The 19,155-nt window shown below is 33.2% G+C and overlaps 1 protein-coding gene across 1 annotated transcript in view; it reads left to right on the top strand.

Moving 5' to 3' along the window:
* Window positions 1-18,340, top strand: part of CAPZA2 (capping actin protein of muscle Z-line subunit alpha 2) — a 56,461-nt gene extending 38,121 nt beyond the window's left edge. Inside the window, exons 4-10 of the mRNA XM_019958724.2 lie at window positions 1,223-1,286; window positions 5,627-5,833; window positions 7,276-7,355; window positions 10,571-10,649; window positions 13,187-13,258; window positions 15,915-15,977; window positions 16,919-18,340. Of these exons, the coding sequence (XP_019814283.1) occupies window positions 1,223-1,286; window positions 5,627-5,833; window positions 7,276-7,355; window positions 10,571-10,649; window positions 13,187-13,258; window positions 15,915-15,977; window positions 16,919-17,059 (706 nt within the window). The 3' untranslated portion in view covers window positions 17,060-18,340. The remainder of the gene's footprint in view (window positions 1-1,222; window positions 1,287-5,626; window positions 5,834-7,275; window positions 7,356-10,570; window positions 10,650-13,186; window positions 13,259-15,914; window positions 15,978-16,918) is intronic.
* Window positions 18,341-19,155: the final 815 nt, after the last annotated feature.

Below are 19,155 nucleotides of genomic sequence, written 5' to 3'. Positions count from 1 at the left end.
GATTCTGAATTACTTTTGAAGTATCTCCAAACCTGGTTTCATCCTCAAAAGTTAATGTATCACCTGTCCTTGAGACTGTCCAGAGCTATATAACATAAGTTTGGAAAGCATTATAAAAACATTTAGAATGTAGCCTAGCGGCAGTTTCATCAGAGTAAGTGCATAGCCATAGTCCTGTTGCTGCTTCAATTTCATTTTTTGATATTGAATTTCTTTAATATAAGCAATCTCTTTCTCTGTACTTCTTTCCCACCTTCTGCCTTTTTCCTATTGCTTTAACTCTTAATTTTTTTTAAATTTAGTTTTGAGAAATTTCTGTCTTTTTGTAAGGGGGAAGAAACATGGGTTTTCTTAAAAAGTGGTTTTAATTGGACATCTTTGCTAAAAGGCATAAATTCAGTATATTTCATAGTAAAATTAGGCATACTTAAGACTTGGTACTCCTAAATCTAGAAAACTTTGAAATATCCAGAAATAGCCTTTTAACTAACAGATGTGTGAATACCAGACTTTACTGTGATGATGAGACAAATAAACCTCTTAGGGATTTCTCAGTGGGGAGTCAGACATGTTCAGTTTCTAGCCAACTGAAGAAAGTATAGAGGCATATTGGAGCCCAATATCAAAGGCCTTTGGAGCCCAAAGGAAGAAATTTAAAATTTCTATTTAGAGAGATGGTTTTGAGCTGCATTTAAATAATGAACAGAATTTGAATAATAGATAAAAGAAATTAGTGAAAATACATGGTGAAAAGTAAAAGATATGAGTGACTCAGAGTAAAGGGCATAAAAATATCTTAACTACAGGAACAGGTGACTTAGAAATGGGTGATTGGGCTGTAGGGGCAGAGAAATTACTGGTTTCAGTGTGTCTAATAGAGTGCTTAACACCTAAATATTTGCATGGATGATGAGTGGGTAAATGGAGTGTTTTCTGAACTAGAAGGAACTTTGGAATTCATCTAGTTCAAACCCGTCTTTTTGTGGATGTGATAAGTGAGCCTATACTAGCTAAATATTGAAAGCTGGATGTCATTCATCAGTTTTTATAAAGCCGTATCTATATAATATATACCTAATATAAGATCAATAGTGGAGAATTACAGTTTTATTTAACTTGTCATGTGCAGTGCAGGAGACTTTTATTGACAAGTGAATTGCTTGTGATTTTTTTAAGAGCATTAAATACATAATTTTAAATAACCGACTTTTTTCTTTTTTAGTGCATTTGCACAATATAACTTGGACCAGTTTACCCCAGTAAAAATTGAAGGTTATGAAGATCAGGTATGTACGTTTCATATAAACACAGGATCCGCTATTCTTTATTTCACTTATAATGGTTAATGTATCCTGCAAGAATTGTAAGGTGGTATGTTTAAAAAAAATTTTTAAGTGTTTATTTTAACCATAGCCAATTAGGGGCAAAATAATTGAAAATGTAGTTTCTTTTGTTGAGACCAATAATGCTGTTAGCAAAAAGTCCCTTTTAAAAATACTCAAATGTAATTATTTTAAGCTTTTGTAAGATAATTGCTTTAAATCTACCTTATTGTTTTTTATAGGGAAAATATCAATCCTATGTTAATCCAAAATCTAGAATATATATTAGTAAGATTTATGTCATAATTTGGTTACTTTGGAATTCTGCAGTTGTTCATGTGAGTAACTTAGTATTTAGCAATTATTAAATCCTTTCTTTCCAAAGTGCAAGTTGGAATCGCTAAGCAAAGAAGAGCCACAAAAAGTCACTAGCATTCTTATTTTTCATTTTTTGGTTTAAAGTTACTAATAATTGAACAGTGAAAGTGAGGCTGCTCAGTCGTGTCCGACTCTTTGTGACCCCATGGACTGTAGCCTACCAGGCTCCTCTGTTCATGGGATTTCCAGGCAATAGTACTGGAGTGGATTGCCATTTCCTTCTCCAGGGGATCTTCCCGACCCAGGGATCAAACCCAGGTCTCCTGCATTGTAGACAAACGCTTTACTGTCTGAGCCACCAGGGAAGTCAATTGAACAGTAGTTGTATTCATATTATGCTTATATGAGGCACAATTTATATAAAAGATAAGAAGAAGGAGCTCATAGATAAAACACAACAGAAAGTAGTAACAGTCTCAGTGGCTAATTAAAGCTTGCATTTGGCATTATGTAATATGTGGTCCCCTGGTTATGTAGTTACAGGGAAAAAAGAGAGACTAAACAGAAGATGACTTATAACTGAAGGGAAAAAGTAAATCTGGATAGGTAGATAGGAAGACAAATAGATTTATGCATATGTGTAAATGCACACATGTGTATAAGAGGCTTATAGTGGGTTTCATTTTATAAAGCTGTTAATTTTTTTCCCCCTTGGGAGATTTTGGGTTCACTTTTTTTTTAACTGTTATAAACAGTACTGTGCTGAACCTCATTATACCTCTGAGCACACGGACCATCATTTTGTTAAGGTAAATCCCTAAAAGATTTGCTAGATCCAGGGAGTGCATATTTTTAAAATGTTGGGTAGCTCTCAAATTCATTTTATGAACCTATCATAATTTTAATACTTAAACCTAATAAATATAAAACAAAAAAGCACACTACACTAATCTCTCATATGACATATGACTGTAGATTTCAGAACTTTTTAAATATTGACAAATAGAATCCAGAAGTATATCAGAAGAATGATATGCCAAGACGAAATGGAATTTATTATGAAAAGTAGGAGTGGTTCCAAGACAATATATGGCTCTATCAATTAGCCAACAAGTCTTATGATATATCAAAGGACGGTGAAAAGGGGTTTGAAAAATCCAGCAGCTAATCCTCATTACAAAAACCCTATGTAAAACAGAGGTAGAAGAGAACCTCTTAAATATAATAGACTGTTTAACAAAAAACAGTAGTAAATTACAAACACTAATGTGATTTTAGTTAAAATAGAAAACTATCTAGATATGTCAACTTGTTACCATTATTATGTATCATAAATGGGAGGGTCGCAAATAAGACAAGAGAATGAGAACTCTTAAAGCTTTTGAAGCAGAGACAACTCCTAGGTGACATGATTTTTGTATTTAGAAGTAGTGAGAAACTCCCATAAATTAACCTCCCAACCAAAAGAACCTATTAGACTTAAAAGAATTTTGTGAGATGGCTGAATTTAAGGTAAGTATATAAAATGCATTAACTTTCCCCTATTGTGGCAAGTAGGGACTTTACACTAGAAATAATTGAAGGGGGAGAGGTTTCATTTTAAATAGTGGTAATACTGAACACGAGGCTTCACTGGTGGCTGAGCGGTAAAGAATCTGCCTACCAATTCAGGAGACATGGGTTTGATCCCTGAGTTGGGAAGATCCCCTGGAGGAGGAAATAACCCACTCCAGTATTCTTGACTGGGGAGTCCCATGGATAGAGAGGCATTGTGGGCTACAGTCCATGGGGTTGCAAAGAGTCAGACATGACTTAGTGACCAAACAACAAATACTGAACATAAACCTTAACAGGAAGTGCATGGGATTGTGAAGAAAGTGATGGATATCTTCTTGAAAAACATAAAATAGTTTCTGAGCAAATGGAAAAGCATAGTGAATTCTATTTTAAAGCAGAAAGTTAAATTATATAAAAACTAAAATATGAATTTAATGCAATTTGATTCGAATCCTGATAGTTTTTTTCATTGGTCAAAATTTTCACAAACTTTATATGAAAACCATGCTTGAAAAAACACTTAGAAAAATGGTTTTTAAAGTGGCGAGAGACAGTTGTATTGTTTGGTAGCAGAAAATGCTTTACAGCCAGTGTAAAGTCGTATCAGAGTGATATTGTGTAGACAAACAGTTCAGGAGAGCAGCATATCAAGTTCAGAATTATATGAATATTTTTACACATGACAAGGTTATAATTTGGACAGGTATATAATAAAGGGTATTCGGTACAACTGATTTCTATCAACTATGTATACCATGTAGTTAAGCCTGTCCTCTGTCACATACAGTGTATACAAATGAACATCAAGTAGATTAAAAATTTGTAAAATGATTAGAATTTTTGGAGGAAAGCATCTACATGTGTAGTTTAAGGGCAAGGGAAACCATCTTAAGACTGGAAACCCAGAAACTGTAAAAGAAAAGATGGGCATTTTGCTGCATATCAATTATTTTAACTGTAGAATAAAACAAATCACCGTAAATAAAGGAAACTTACAAGTTAATAAGAAAAAACCACTCAGATGAAAAATATTAAAAGGTATTCGACTGAAGAAAAATTGGTCCACAAACTTGGAGATATTTAGACTTAGTCAGAGAAATATAATTAAAGTAATGAGATATATTTTATGCTCATCAGACTGAAGATAAGAACTCTGTGCTTGTTGATGGTGATAATATGAAGGGAAACATCTCATTTATTGTTCTTAGAAATGTAGATTATCACAGCCATTTTCAGAAAGCAATCTAATTATGTGTTAAAAATTAAAAATATACAAACTTTACCTACTGTTCTCACTGCTGAGAATCTAAGAGAAACGGAAGCATCCAGTGGAAATAGAAACATTAGCATGTTAGAATATATATACTATAATACTTCAACATTTTTAATGTGCTTGATCCTCCCCCCAAAAAAGAAAACAACCTGGAAATAAAAAGATGGTCCAGCATAGTGGAATGGCAGAATAAATTATGTTGTATCCGTATCAAGGAATAGTATGCAACCATTTAAAAGAATGGTGAGCAGTTTACCAGTGGACTTTGAAGGATTTCTATAAGGCATTGATGTTGAAAAGAACCCCATGCAGAAAAGTATGTGTGCATTTTCATTCCATTTTCAAAGAACAGTGACCAAATAAAACCCCTCAATGTATGTGTGTGTATGTATTTATGTGTATCTGTAGAATAACATGACTAGAAAAAATTTAAAAGGGTACCTCCTATGTTTGCATAATTTACTTCAGAGGGATGGGGGAGTCCTGATAGAGGTATGGAGTCAAATATTGGGAGAGTTGCATGGGAAAGAAAGTGAAATTTTTAAAAACAAAGTATAAAATATCAAATTTATGCATATATGAAGAAATATATACATAAATGAAGAAATTACTTTTTTTTTTTTAATTCAGAAGTCAATTGAAAAGAACTGTCATGATTAGCTTACTAAAAACAAGCAGCAGGCACTTAACAGTAGGTGAAATTGTGGCCCCACGAGTAATGTAAGACACACTGAAGAGAATTCTAACTGGATTAAAATCATTCCTTTGTAGCCTCATTAAAGATTATTACCGTTTCCTTAGTATTGAGGAACTGGAGACTGATAATAATAATAGTAACCTGTTTATAGGTCTCCAAAACCAAACCAAACCTGACTCCAGCAGGATGTTAGAAGATGAAGTTTTTCCCCCATCTGGGTAGCTGGGTGTTACACTGGGAGAAAATGAGATCCACTGATGTAAACTGAATAAGACCACCCTCACTATCTTTATAGTCTAATCATTTGAAGTAGTTATGCCATATGATTAGGTCAATTGCTTGGAGTAGAATTATTTTATAGTTGTAAAGAAAAAGCTTAAGGAATGTATATTAGTATGACAGTATTTAAGTACTATTAAAAAAAATTTTTTTTTCCCACAATTCTTTGCATCATCGAAGGTACTGATAACAGAACATGGTGACCTGGGAAATGGAAAGTTTTTGGATCCAAAAAACAGAATCTCTTTCAAATTTGATCACTTAAGAAAGGAAGCAACTGATCCAAGACCATATGAAGCAGAAAATGCAATTGAATCATGGAGAACTTCAGTAGAAACTGCTCTACGAGCTTATGTAAAAGAACATTATCCGAATGGAGTCTGCACTGTGAGTCACCCAGTGTGCACTTTTCTCTTTTGTCCTATGTAAATATGACAAGTGTTTTCGTAATATCTTGAAATTTATAGTAACTTACAGAATAGACATTTAGTAACTATTTTTTTGAAGTAAATACTTCTGAGAATGTTTACTAGTTTTCTAAAGAAACTTTAGATAGTAAATCTATTGTAATCATTAAAAATGGGAAAATGGTTGTACCTTGAATTAAATCCAAGTAGTAATTTCTCATACATTGGTTAGAGGAACATGATATGATGAGATTCTTTAATCTCATGTTCATGACTCATCTCCATCAGTTTACAGCAGACTTCTTTTCATTAAATTACAAGATCTTAAACAAATAAAATTACTGGAAGTGAAATCTTCTCCTTGTGTGCTTTATAACCAAATTTCTTAAATTTTTAATGTGGTTTTTTTTTCATAGATTTAACCTAGTTTTTATTTTCAGGATAAAATATGATAGAAAGTAGAAGTACTTTTTTTTCTTTCATAAAATTGTACCTAGTATTCTTTTTAGTCCCCTACATTTGTGCTTCCATGATCTTCTTCATAACCAGTGATCTTCTGAAATGCAAATCAAATTATAAAAATCTCCTGCTTAAAATTCTTCAAGGATTTTGCATTGCACTTCGAAAAGAGTCCAGACTTCTGGACATGTCTTTCAAGGCTCTGTGAACCTGGCCTCTGCCTACCAATCTAAGAAGACTGTACATCTTGGTTTATACCTTCTGTCCCAATTTTGTTATTATAACAATAGCCACCCCATTTCACTCTTAGAAGATGCTGGGTTAGGACAGAAATTCATATGGTTCTCTTAAGTATCTAAGTCTCAGTAATTATTTGAAAAGTATAGCACCATGACCTGAAATACCATACAGGTTCTTTCAGTTACAAGCGTGTTGACTAGGATTCTTTTGGAAGAATAACTCAAGGATAAGGTAGTATGGTTAAGAGTCCTCACTTGTCCCCAGGGGATTGAAAGACACAAATTATTCATTACTTTTAAAACAGTTGGCAAGAGATGAAATATTAAAATATCAACCCATTACAGGCATTCTCTTAGTGAACTTTCTCAGTTATAAGTAAAATAACTTTCTCACTTCTGTTTCAGTACTTTTTTATTTTAAATGTCTAGAGAAATGACAACCCCGAGATTGTGAAATGTTTTTGAACATATGAGAGTACAGTTAGTTTTTTCCCAATAAGTTGTACTTCATCAATTGTGAACTATTTTATGATTCACTAAGAATCTGTGATTCGATGTATAAGTACTTGTTTTCCTAGCTACTATATTGGAGTGATGACCTACTTTGTATTCTTTTATAGTTCTTGCCACAATTCTATACAGTTTTCAATATTTTGTAGATATTTAAAATTGGACATTCTGTGGCCCTAAATTCACTCTTGTGTTTATTTTCTTTACCAATAAGGTATATGGTAAAAAAATAGATGGACAGCAAACCATTATTGCATGCATAGAAAGCCATCAGTTTCAAGCAAAAAACTTTTGGTAAGTTAAATTTTGTTTTGGGGAATTATTACATTGCTTATATTCTTTGTAGTTCTTGCTTTAGTGATTGGGCCTATACCTTGTTTGTGTATGATTGACGAAGAACAGTACAGTATGAAACTTCAGCCTTTTGATATGAGAGAAATACCTGCTCTATAATCCACCCAACCATTTAAAGGTAGCAGTAAATCTGTTGACAGTGAAAAAAAGGTGGGAGAGGGAGGAGTATTTTTTAGACTAGCAAGCAGCATTCTAAGGGAACATGTGTGCCTATGAGCAGACCAGTTGGCAGACCTATATGTTCATTCTGAGAAGGGGTTGTTGCTGAATGAGACTTAACATTGGGGAAGAAGACAGATATACTTAATAAAATGAAGGATGATCATTTTTGTGTGTGAACTTGAATGACTCTGAAGTAGATGTTTTCATATGGATTGTTTTATGTCTGGTTGGCCAATATGAGGAAATAATGACATGTTTTGTACAGTGAGGCAAATTACAATCATGCCTTATAATTTTTGTACAAATCATTTGATTATGCCTTGTAAAAGTCCAGCTCTCCAAAATACTGGTTTTCCCTACTCATCTTGAAAGTGAAAGTGAAGTTAGTCAAGTCCGACTCTTTGCAACGCCATGGACTGTAGCCTACCAGGCACCTCCGTCCATAAGATTTCCCAGGCAAGAATACTGGAGTGTGTTGCCATTTCCTTCTTCAGAGGATCTTCCCGACCCAGGGATCAAACCTGGGTCTCCTGCATTATTGGCAGACGCTTTACCGTCTGAGCCACCAGGAAGTCCTATTCATATTAGACCTTTATTAATCAAGTTGTTGGGCCTTTTTATTCTTAGACGATCCTATTTCTGAGATCTCTCCTATTATAAAATTCTGTGGCTCTCCAAGACTTTGTAAGTTCAGAATTGAATGAAATCTTTACTTTTATCCCCATTTTTTGATACTACATGCTAAGCCCTTCAGATTAAGTATGGTTATAATATTTACCTGAAATATTTTAGTCTTTGACTTGTTAGCTGAGTTGGTTAGTGGTATGTTAAATAGCATGTATCAGTAACCCCTGTGGACTAGTTTTATCTATGGTCCAAGGTTGCTCTACTGCTTAACCATCACAGAAATAAATGTAAGGTTACAGGAACATTTGGAGGAAAGCAGATCCCTTATCACTAAAGGAAAATCCATTCAATTTGTAGATATATGCCTTCTTAACAAGCTGAAGTTTCCTAAAAGTTCTGTTGTATTAACTTACTTGTATGGCCTTAATATAAATGTATTTTGTCCATTTTAGGCCTAAAAACTTGTCACATTGATTTACCAGTATCTTAAGAAATAAATCTTCACAAAATTGCTATTAATTTATGCTGTTTGTGCCAGGATACTTACAATGAAATCAATCTTGTTGAGATTTGGACTCATTACTTAGTTTTAGTTTAAAATGAGAGATGTTATAGTAAAGTTACTAGTTTATAAATACAGTAAATTTACTGTTTTCAGAAATAGTTTGTGTCAGCGTATGTGTTTCACTTCACATATCTAAATTGTTTTCTAAACTGCTGTGAACATTATATTATTGAAGCTAAAATCACTTCCACTTTTTGGAAAAGATAATTTTATATGACATTCCAAAGTACTAGACATCACATATTGCAATATCCTCACTAAAATCTAAATATTTTGGTACAATGATATTACTTCAGTTCACATCAGATACAGATAGAATAAAAATCAAAAGATTCTAGTCATGGACATTTCTTGATTTCACTAGAGACATTGTTTTCTTGGTCTCTACTGTTTTGCTGATGTCCAGCAGTATTGGGGGCTTAATAAATGGTTGTTGAATAAATTCACATTTGTAATTAAAGCATTAATAGAAGAGAAGGGAAGACTATAATCAAAGGCTAAGAAATCTTGACTTCACTCCATTGATGAAAGGTACTGTCTACACATTGCAATATACTGTTACTATATAGTAATGCCTTTGGAAGGATCTTTTGAAACAGCTCTCAAAGTGGTACCATTGCTTGATTTGGAATTCCTTTTTTTTCCTTTTCACAATCAGTGGTGATATGTGCATATTGCTATTATAAATCAGAATTGTGTATGCTTAGACCTCACTAGTTGTTGATACTAATACCTAGATAAAAGGAATAACCTCTTTTGGAATTGTGAAATAAAAATGAATAGATCTAAGTTCTTTTTCCAAAATGACTGAATTGAGTCACTCAAAATCAGAACATGTTACAAAGTTTTCTTTTATTTTGTAGAACATATGCTTTGTTCTAATTATAGTACTTCTCAAGTAAGTGTTGATTTTAGGTTTGAGAGTACTATCATACTGTAGGTTTTTGTGATTGGTCAGATTGCAAGACTATTGAAGGGAACCCAGAAATAATTCTGTAGCAAAGCCAGTATAGTGAACCATTAGCTCTGTGACTATTTACATATTGTTTAAAAAAAAAACCAAACTGATAAGTTTACATATCAGGATACATCTTTAGCATGCAAAGAGCAAATAGAAGTTGAAAGCAAAGAAGTTGCTATGAAAAAGCTGTCAGGAAAAAATAAAATCCGTTATCTGAGAGACAAAAATAAATAACATGCTTGTTGCTTATTTGTAATGTCACAGTTTCCTACCATTAATCTGTACCAATTTTTATACCAAAAATCATTTTGAAATCTAGGAGGACGATGTTGTACCTTTTATTTGGAAACTAAATCTAAAATTAGGAAAGAAAAAAAATCTGATGCTTATAACCCTTCTCTTTCCAAATATCAAAATCTCCCTAAGAATGTTGTACTGCCATCCATTCTTTTAAAACTATGGTACTTAGTATCATTCAGTGGATGGTAAACTTGTGAAAGCCCTTGATAATCTGAATATTTATTCAGTTTTTTCTTAATTAAGGCATAATTGAGAAAATTGATGTAGTTTTGAACTGTATTTTAAGCCTTAGAATTCTGAAATTGCATCCATTATGTAGATCCTTATCAGTAAGGTGAAGATTAAATTAAATGTAGTTCATAACTAAACTTAACTTCTTGATTCTTTTGAGTATTTCAGTGATTAAAAAAATGAATATACATCATCCATCCCCCACATTCTCATTATGTAGCGTAAATTTAAGTTTGGAATTTAAATAATTTAAATTTTATTCAAATTATTTTCCCTACCTTATTTACAGCTGCTGTTTTTATTTTTAAGGAATGGTCGTTGGAGGTCAGAGTGGAAGTTTACAATCACTCCTTCAACCACTCAGGTGGTTGGCATCTTGAAAATTCAGGTATGAAATAAATTAGTTTGCTGATGTCTAGATAATTCTGAGCAGAGAAGCAACTAATTCATATGTTTATATTTTCATAGTACTCAGTAGCTATTTCTTTCCCAGATCTTTGTTGAGAGGTAATGGGGGAAAAAAGTAGTGCTGATTTTATCTTTTAAATAACTTTGCAGTTCATTCCCTAGTCATCAAAAATCTGCAGGGGTAGTTGACAGATTCTAAAATCATAGCTAAAATTAGATGCTATCATTTGGTCTGCTCTTCATACAGTTTGTTCATCCAAGCATCTTCTGAGTTGAGTTGTGCTGTTCTTTTAAATTGGGGTGGTTGAATGAAATATAATATTAATATATGTGTGTGTGTAGATGTATAAGTATATATATTAATACATGTATGTTACATATATCTTAAGTATCTTCTGTACTCATATTTCGCTTATGTGAAACCCACTAGAACTGACTCAATGTAAGCTCAAATGTTTATGTAGAAGAAATCTGATAACTAAGAGGATTTGAATATAAATATTATTAAATAAGTTACAGAGAAATACTGACTGGTCTCTTCTTGGTTCACTTATTTATTCAGTAACATTTATTATATCACAAAACTATCATGAAAGGTATTGTGCTAAGAGCCATAAAGGAATAAAGTTGGATGAAACACACTGCTCTATCATTTGACTCCAGAATATATTATTTCTAGTCTTATGTCCTGTTACATTTATGTCTTGATGTGACTGTCCCTTAAGGGCTAGAGAATAGAAGTTATGAACATGGATTCTGAAACCAGATTGCCTGAGTTTGAATCCCAGCTCTATCAGTTGAGTAACATCAGGAAGTCATTTAAGCTTTTATTTCCTCATCAGCTAAGAAAAAAAAAGGAAGAAAAATAGCAATAATGAAATAGCTCATACAGTTGTTTGAAAATGAGTTAATATGGGCAAAGTGGTTAGAACAGAGCCAGACATAAAGTGTTAATGAATGTTACCTGTTATTGTTGACATTATTCTTTCCTTCAGTCAGACCTCAGTAGCTCTCACCTGCATAATTTCTGAGATGGTGCCCCTGTTGGGCTAAAGCTTGTTAAGAATAAGGATTGTCTGGTGCTATCTTCAGCACTTAACATGATGCCTAGCATATAATGTTTACATTATTTTGTTGATTTGCTGGAGCCTTTGTCATCTCCTAATCCATTTTAGAGCTTCTCTGGTGGCTTAGGTGGTAAAGAATCTGCCTGCAATGCAGGAGACCTGAGTTCAGTCCCTGGATTGGGAAGATCGCCTGGAGAAGGAAATGGCAACCCACTCCAGTAGTCCTGCCTGGAGAATGCCATGGACAGAGGAGCTTGGCGGGCTGCAGTCCATGGGGTCACAGAGTCAGACACGACTGAGCAATTAATGCACACAATCTATTTTTTTACATTGCCATCAGAAAGATGATTTAAAAAAATTTTAAATCTGGATATGTTACTTGCCACTTGAAACCATTTTAGTGGTACATTCACCTATTAGATATTCCAGACAATACTGCATAGCATACAAGGCCTACTGTTGACTTGTCCCCTACCTGTGTATTCTATCAGCCACTCCTCTTCCTCCTCAAACTCACACATGCCAGTCCTAGGTACCTGTAGGCCTTTCTAAAGTCTACTCTTCTCTAAGCTTAGTTGCTTCATCTTCCCTAGTCTGTTATACTCATTTTACTAAACCCCAAAACAATGTCACCTCTTTTCTGAAGTCCTTTTTTAAGTTTCAGAGAGAGTTTGGAGTATTGCTAATGTATTTTGTACATACCTGTTACTGTGTTGTGTTGAAATATGAGGTCAGGGATTGTCTTTTAAAAAGCTTTATGTTTCTGTAACCTCCTGTAGTAGCAGTCATCTATATTTAATTACTGTTTATTGAATAAATTCATGTCTTTGGATTTGAGGAGTTAAATGCTGCTGTTGCTGCTAAGTCGCTTCAGTCGTGTCCAACTCTGTGCAACCCCATAGATGGCAGCCCACTAGGCTCCGCTGTCCCTGGGATTCTCCAGGCAAGAACACTGGAGTGGGTTGCCATTGCCTTCTCCAATGCATGAAAGTGAAAAGTGAAGTCGCTCAGTCGTGTCCGACTCTTAGCGACCCCATGGACTGCAGCCTACCAGGCTCCTCCGTCCATGGGATTTTCCAGGCAAGAGTACCGGAGTGGGATGCCATTGCCTTAGTGGAAATACAAAGAAGATGACTGGTGTTGGGAGAGAGCATTGTGAGTTCAATTTTGGAAATCTTGCATTTAGATACTGGTAGAGCATCTGTGAGGTAAAATGTCCTGCAATCCAGTCATTGGAAGGCTTGCCTGAGTAACTGCAGGAATTGCTGCCTAGTTCCTCACTAGCCTGAAGGCAGTAAGATGCTCACTGAAGTTTAAAGGGTCAAGAGCTCAGCAGAGAAGACTGGGTTAGAGCTGAAATCGGTAGTCATCTGCATTGGTGTGATTGTTGAAGCCATGGGGATCTTGATAACTCCTGAAATGTGGTCTCTGTAATTTCTTTTTCTAATAGGTTCATTATTATGAAGATGGTAATGTTCAACTAGTGAGTCATAAAGATATACAAGATTCCCTAACAGTGTCTGTAAGTAATTATTTCCAAAATAAAAGTTAAAACAACCTAATACTTCTATCAAACCATAACAGTTTTGGAATTAACATTTAAAGTAGTATTTCTGCTTCAAATTTAAGTGTTTTCAGATAGAGAAAAGATGGTAAGTACTTGGAAATTGGTACCTAACTTTTTTTTAAGCAGCTTTGTTTAAAGAGATATATTTCACCATTTAGTTCACCCATTTAAAGTATACAATTTATTTATTTGTAGTATATTAACAGGGTTATACAACAGTCACCACAGTCTTTTTTACAACATTTTCATCCTCCAAAAACCCTCCCTCCTACCAGCCCTTCCCCCAAGCCCCTCTCAACCCTAAACCACTATGAATCTACTTTCTGATTCTATGGATTTTCCTATTCTGGACATTTTATATAAATGGAATCCTACAATATGTGTTTTTTTGTGATAGGCTTTTTTACCTAGCATGATATTTTCAAGGTTCACCCTGTGAGAGATGTGTCAGTATTTCTGTCCTTTTTATTGCCAAATAATAACCCATATACCATTATATATTTATCAGTTGATGGACATGGGTTTTGTTTTTCACTTTTTGTGCTATGAACTTTCATGTACCATTTTTTGTGTAGAAATTGTTTTAATTTCTCTTCAGTATATACTGGGTGGTGGCTTTAGGTTGGTCAAGCCATTTGAAGAACTGCCAGACTGCTTCCAAAGTGACTGAACTGTTTTACTTCCTATCAGTTGCAGTTTCTCCACATCCTCACCAAAACTTGGCTGTTTTGATATAGCTATCCTAGTTAGTATTGATCGTACCTTATTGTGATTTTTATTTATTTTTTCCTGATGGATAATAATATTGGGCCTATTTTTGTGTATTTATTGGTCATTTGAATAGCTTCTTTGGAAAAATGTCTTTTCAGATCTTTTGTCTATTTTTTGATTAGTTATTTGTATTTTTTTTTTTGTAATTGTTGCTTACATATCCTGATACAAGTCATATGTCAGATATATGATTTACAGATAGAAATTCTGTCTGTCTTTTCACTTTCTTGGTAGTATCATTTGCAAAACAGAAGTAACTGGTTTTGATGTGGTTCAGTTTGTTTTTCTTTTGTTACTTGTGCTTTTGGAATATTAATAGAAACCATCACCTAACCCAGGATCATGAAGATTTACTCCAGTGTTTTCTTCTAAGAATTTTATGGTTTTAGCTCTTAAACTAAGATCTGTGATCCTATACTTAACTTTTAAGCCCTGTTGTATTTTTTTCCCCTCTATTTGGATTATTATTTAATGAAGTTTTTCTAAAGTTCAGCTTTCAAATTCTAGAAATTTTGAACTTTTTTTTTTCTTGCAAAGTTCTTTCACACATTCTTTTCATTGCAGATACAACTATGTCTTTGTGGAATTTTTTTCTCCCAAGGGTATTAATAATACATTAATAATAACATTTCTGATAAACATTTGTGTTGTATACTTAAAACCATTAGTATATCATAAACATCAACTACTAATACTCAAAAATTTACAAATTTTTTTAAGTTTAATTTTAAGAAAGCATTTAGTATTAAGAAACATGTGAGACTGTATTAGGCCAGATTCTACCTGAAAAGAAATGAAAACTGTGGGATTTTCTTTGGGGGTTTTCTTTCTTTTTTCTTTGCTTTTGTTTTTGTTTCTTTCAGTTTTTCGTTAGCACTAAGGTGATTTCTGATTTCTTGCTAAGTAGTATTCTTGCAAGATTTGCCAAGAAAGATCATTACTGATGTCTGATTTTCTATAAGGCAGTCTCAATATAGTTCTGTGTCATGAGTATATATGTAAAGTTACTTTTGTAGTAGGGTACTTAGTACTGTCTTCTTTGAGTAATTTGACATTGAGTAAAAATTATTCCTAAGAGAGATTTGTCTGCAAAATTATAGACTGGAGTTGTGTAAGATCTGGTTGTAGTAATTAAACTTGACTAGTATGCCAGTTTATGCTGCTTGTTTTAGAAATTACCTTTTCACTTCATCTTAGAGGATTTTCATTTGTTTTATTGTTTTTGGATAGAAAAAAATGTGCCCGTTGTATAAATATATATAAAGATATTAGATGATTTTGTTAACATTTATTTATTTAAAAAGTCTCACTTTCCATTAGCATTTACTATTAGAAATAATGCAAGGACACATTATATTGAAATGTTTTAAAAAATTTCCAGAAAATACTTAAACACTAAAAATTCACCTTAAAATATGCTGTTTCTAATTGGTAATATTTTTTAAATGTATCATTATGGTGGTGAATATTGTTCAGTAAGTATTTGGCATACAGTCATTAATTAGAAATCTGTGACTAACTTATCTATAACGATTATCTATTGACATGTTTGTAAGTATTATAATTGAATTTTTCATCAGCACATATTACTAAGATTTCACTTTCTTTAACCAGGGAACGTTAAACACGCTCATTATATAGACTTAAAATGTTTTTGCCTAGTTCTCCTAGAATTTAGAATAGTTGATCTTATAGTATTTTCCCTTTGTCATAATTTCCACCTGTGTTTAAATCGTAACAAATCATTAACCGGACATCTATTGACATACCTATTTAAAAGTAATAGTGATGTAGTTTTAAGTTACTGTTTTATTTTCTTTCAATTTTGTTTTTCATTCAGAATGAGGTGCAAACAGCAAAAGAATTTATAAAGATTGTAGAGGCTGCAGAAAATGAATACCAGGTATGAGTTTCAAAAATATTATATAATCTATGTTTGCTTATAAATATTGGCACTGAAATTTTAATTTCAGTTATAAGCTTGAACTTTTTCATCATTTCACTATAATAAGATAGTTTTTTTTCATTTTAATTCAAGAGCAGACTTGTGAAAATGTAGTAAAAACTAAGTTTTAGCCAACTGTAATTTCTGAGTACTGGTCAAAGTAGACCAAGATTTTATATGGCTATTTTGTTTCTGACTAGGAAAATCCCATGGACGGAGCAGCCTGGTAGGCTACAGTCCATGGGGCCGCTAAGAGTTGGACACGACTGAGCGACTTCACTTTCACTTTTCACTTTCATGCATTGGAGAAGGCAATGGCAACCCACTCCAGTGTTCTTGCCTGGAGAATCCCAGGGATGGGGCAGCCTGCTCGGCTGCCGTCTATGGGGTCGCACATAGTCGGACACAACTGAGGTGACTTAGCAGTAGCAGCAGAAATTCTAATATAGGAGGTGTTTCCCAGAACAGTTAGATTATATGTGATCTGCTTAGATCATAGTTCATTTTATACTCTGCTTTTTATAATACATTCTTTATCAGCTTCTAAATTGCATTCTTGAATTTAAGCATTTATGTATTGGACATGTTTCCACTCCTCGCAAATAGTATTTGTGAAATTGTTCTGAGAGAAATAATAAAATAGATCCAAAACAAGAACACACAGAAAATAAATCTAATTTATAATTTCATTTTATTAAATTTAATTATTCAAAATGATTATAAGCTTTCTTTTAGCTGCTTTTAAATAGCTTTTAAAACCATTTTGGGATTTTTACTTGACTTTTTAAAAACAATGAAACAAGCTGCTTAAATTAAGGTGTTTCCTAAAATATCTATGTGTTTTATACATTGTTCTATTCCTTTTATTTCTTTAAACTTTTAACTGCTGTTTTTCCTAGACTGCCATCAGTGAGAATTACCAGACGATGTCAGACACTACTTTCAAAGCCTTACGTCGGCAGTTGCCAGTTACACGCACTAAGATTGATTGGAACAAGATCCTTAGTTACAAGATTGGAAAAGAGATGCAGAATGCATAAGATGAACATTGCATGACCAGATCATTTTAGTGTCTTTGCGTTTAAAAAAAAAAAAAAATCATTGCAAAAGTATTCAAAACTGTCAAGCTACCCAGTCAGAGGGCTGTTGCCATTTAAAATCACTGTAATTAATTAGTTTGGTTAGAGCACAAAGCTTAGCTAATCAACCATTTTTTTTAAAATTTCTTTTATTCAGAGAAGACTGAAAATCAGTTTAGTTTAAATGTCTTTTACTTTCTTTTGTGTCTTTCTTTCTTACAATGAAGACATGATTCCTCTAGTTTAATGTCAAAAGTTTTTGAAGTGTTTCAAAAATGTTTTACTTACCGTAACCCTAAAGTTGTTGTCTTTTGGTCTATGAAGTGGGTAACTGTTGCTCTTTGCCCAGTCCTTTTTAATGGGGTCAATAATGGACATTCTAGTATAAGGTGGTTGATGGATTTAGCCATATATGCTGCTAAAGAAATTGTCTACCTTTCCCCCCTCACCTCTTTCATTTATGTAAGATTGAGATTAGAGGGAAAGCATTTTTTATTATCAATTGTGTTTAAACCTTCAAGACGGTTATTTAGCTAGCTTAGTGTTTAACTGAACTTTTTTTAAACAAGGCCAAGGTCTAATGCTGTTTTGAGATTCTGAATTAAATGAAAATTCTTATTTCAGAAATGCATTTAATGCTTTTTTTTTCTTGTGACAGTTATGCAAATTTAGCTTGGATTCCATATGTCCCTGAGTTATTTTTATCATAAAGCCACAAATGTATTATAAGGTAAATTGTAATATATATAATCCTAAACTCATGACCATGTCTCAGTTTATTTTTTTCTTGGAGTGAAAAGTACTGAAATTCAGTGTGACATTAAAATGAAAATTTTCCTATTTATTTGAATATAAAAATCACTTACCAGTGAATCATATACTATTTTAAAATACTTCTTTGGATGTTTGTGATTCTTTACTGGTTGTGAATTAGAGAAGCTGGGAATACATATGGTGTGCAGTGAAGTCTGAATTTTCCCGTCCTCCTGTGCATCCTCCTAAGCATGTTTTTAATATTTTAAAAAATACATTTACTGATGCTACAGGAATTTCAAGCCTGTGGTGATTGTTAGTATTTACTATAGGGAGGGTGGATTTGTGGTTTCATTCAATTCAGTTATTGCTTATTATACGCCAGTGGAATCCTTTCCTCACATATTCCTGCGGATGTCTGGGCCTGGAAATGTTTTTTTTTTAAAACACCACTTTTATTATGTACAATAAAATATTTCATTAGCTTGACTTGTATAGATTTAAAAAATTCTCTCAATGAAAGCATGTTGTTTAATTTCTTTTTAAAAAAATCACAGTTGGGCTTTGAAAGCATTGAGAATATAAACATATATAAAATTATGACACTTTTGGTTAGATCGTTTTTTCTAGCTTTAAAATACAAGTTTTCTCATATTGAGGTTCCAGAAGAAAATGAATCATTAGTGTTAATTATCTATTCCCTTTTTTAAAACACATTTTCAGAAGTCTAATAATCATTCTGAACTAAGCATTAGGTGAATCTTTAATTGATTAGCTTAATTATGTTAACTGGGCTATCATGGGTTTGTCATGCACTGAAGGTTAATTATTTTGACTCTGTTTTATGGCCTAGAATGCTATGTTAAAAATATATGTAATTGTTTCTGAGGTGATGTGCATGTAAAAGGTAATATTTATCAAAATAGAGCACAGTCTGAAATAATAGTTGTGTAATAGACTTAGTCTTTCATAGTCTAAGATTGCATTTTATTAAAGTAGAAAAGACTAGAAACATATAGTGTCCTAAAACTCAGGGTTGTCTTTTTCGTAGGACTCATAACTGAGTGACTGAACTGAACTGAATGTCTGCTTTGTTGAATAGGCCGAAGTGTGGAGGTAAAGGCAAAACTAGAACAATTACGCAGTAATTTGGTGGATAGAGAAAGCTGGCTTGGCCTAAGGTGGTAGCTGTAGGCTGTAGAGGTAGTGATTTCTGGATATATGTTAAAGATAAAAGCATTTGGCTTTGCCAGCATTGGTTGTAGAATGTGAGATAAAGGGAGATGGCAAGGACATTCAGGATT

The sequence above is a fragment of the Bos indicus genome, chromosome 4 (assembly GCF_029378745.1).
Source record: "Bos indicus isolate NIAB-ARS_2022 breed Sahiwal x Tharparkar chromosome 4, NIAB-ARS_B.indTharparkar_mat_pri_1.0, whole genome shotgun sequence".
Classification (NCBI taxonomy): domain Eukaryota; kingdom Metazoa; phylum Chordata; class Mammalia; order Artiodactyla; family Bovidae; genus Bos; species Bos indicus.
The sequence above is the reverse complement of the archived record's forward strand: the minus strand, read 5'-3'. Positions and strand labels throughout refer to the sequence as shown.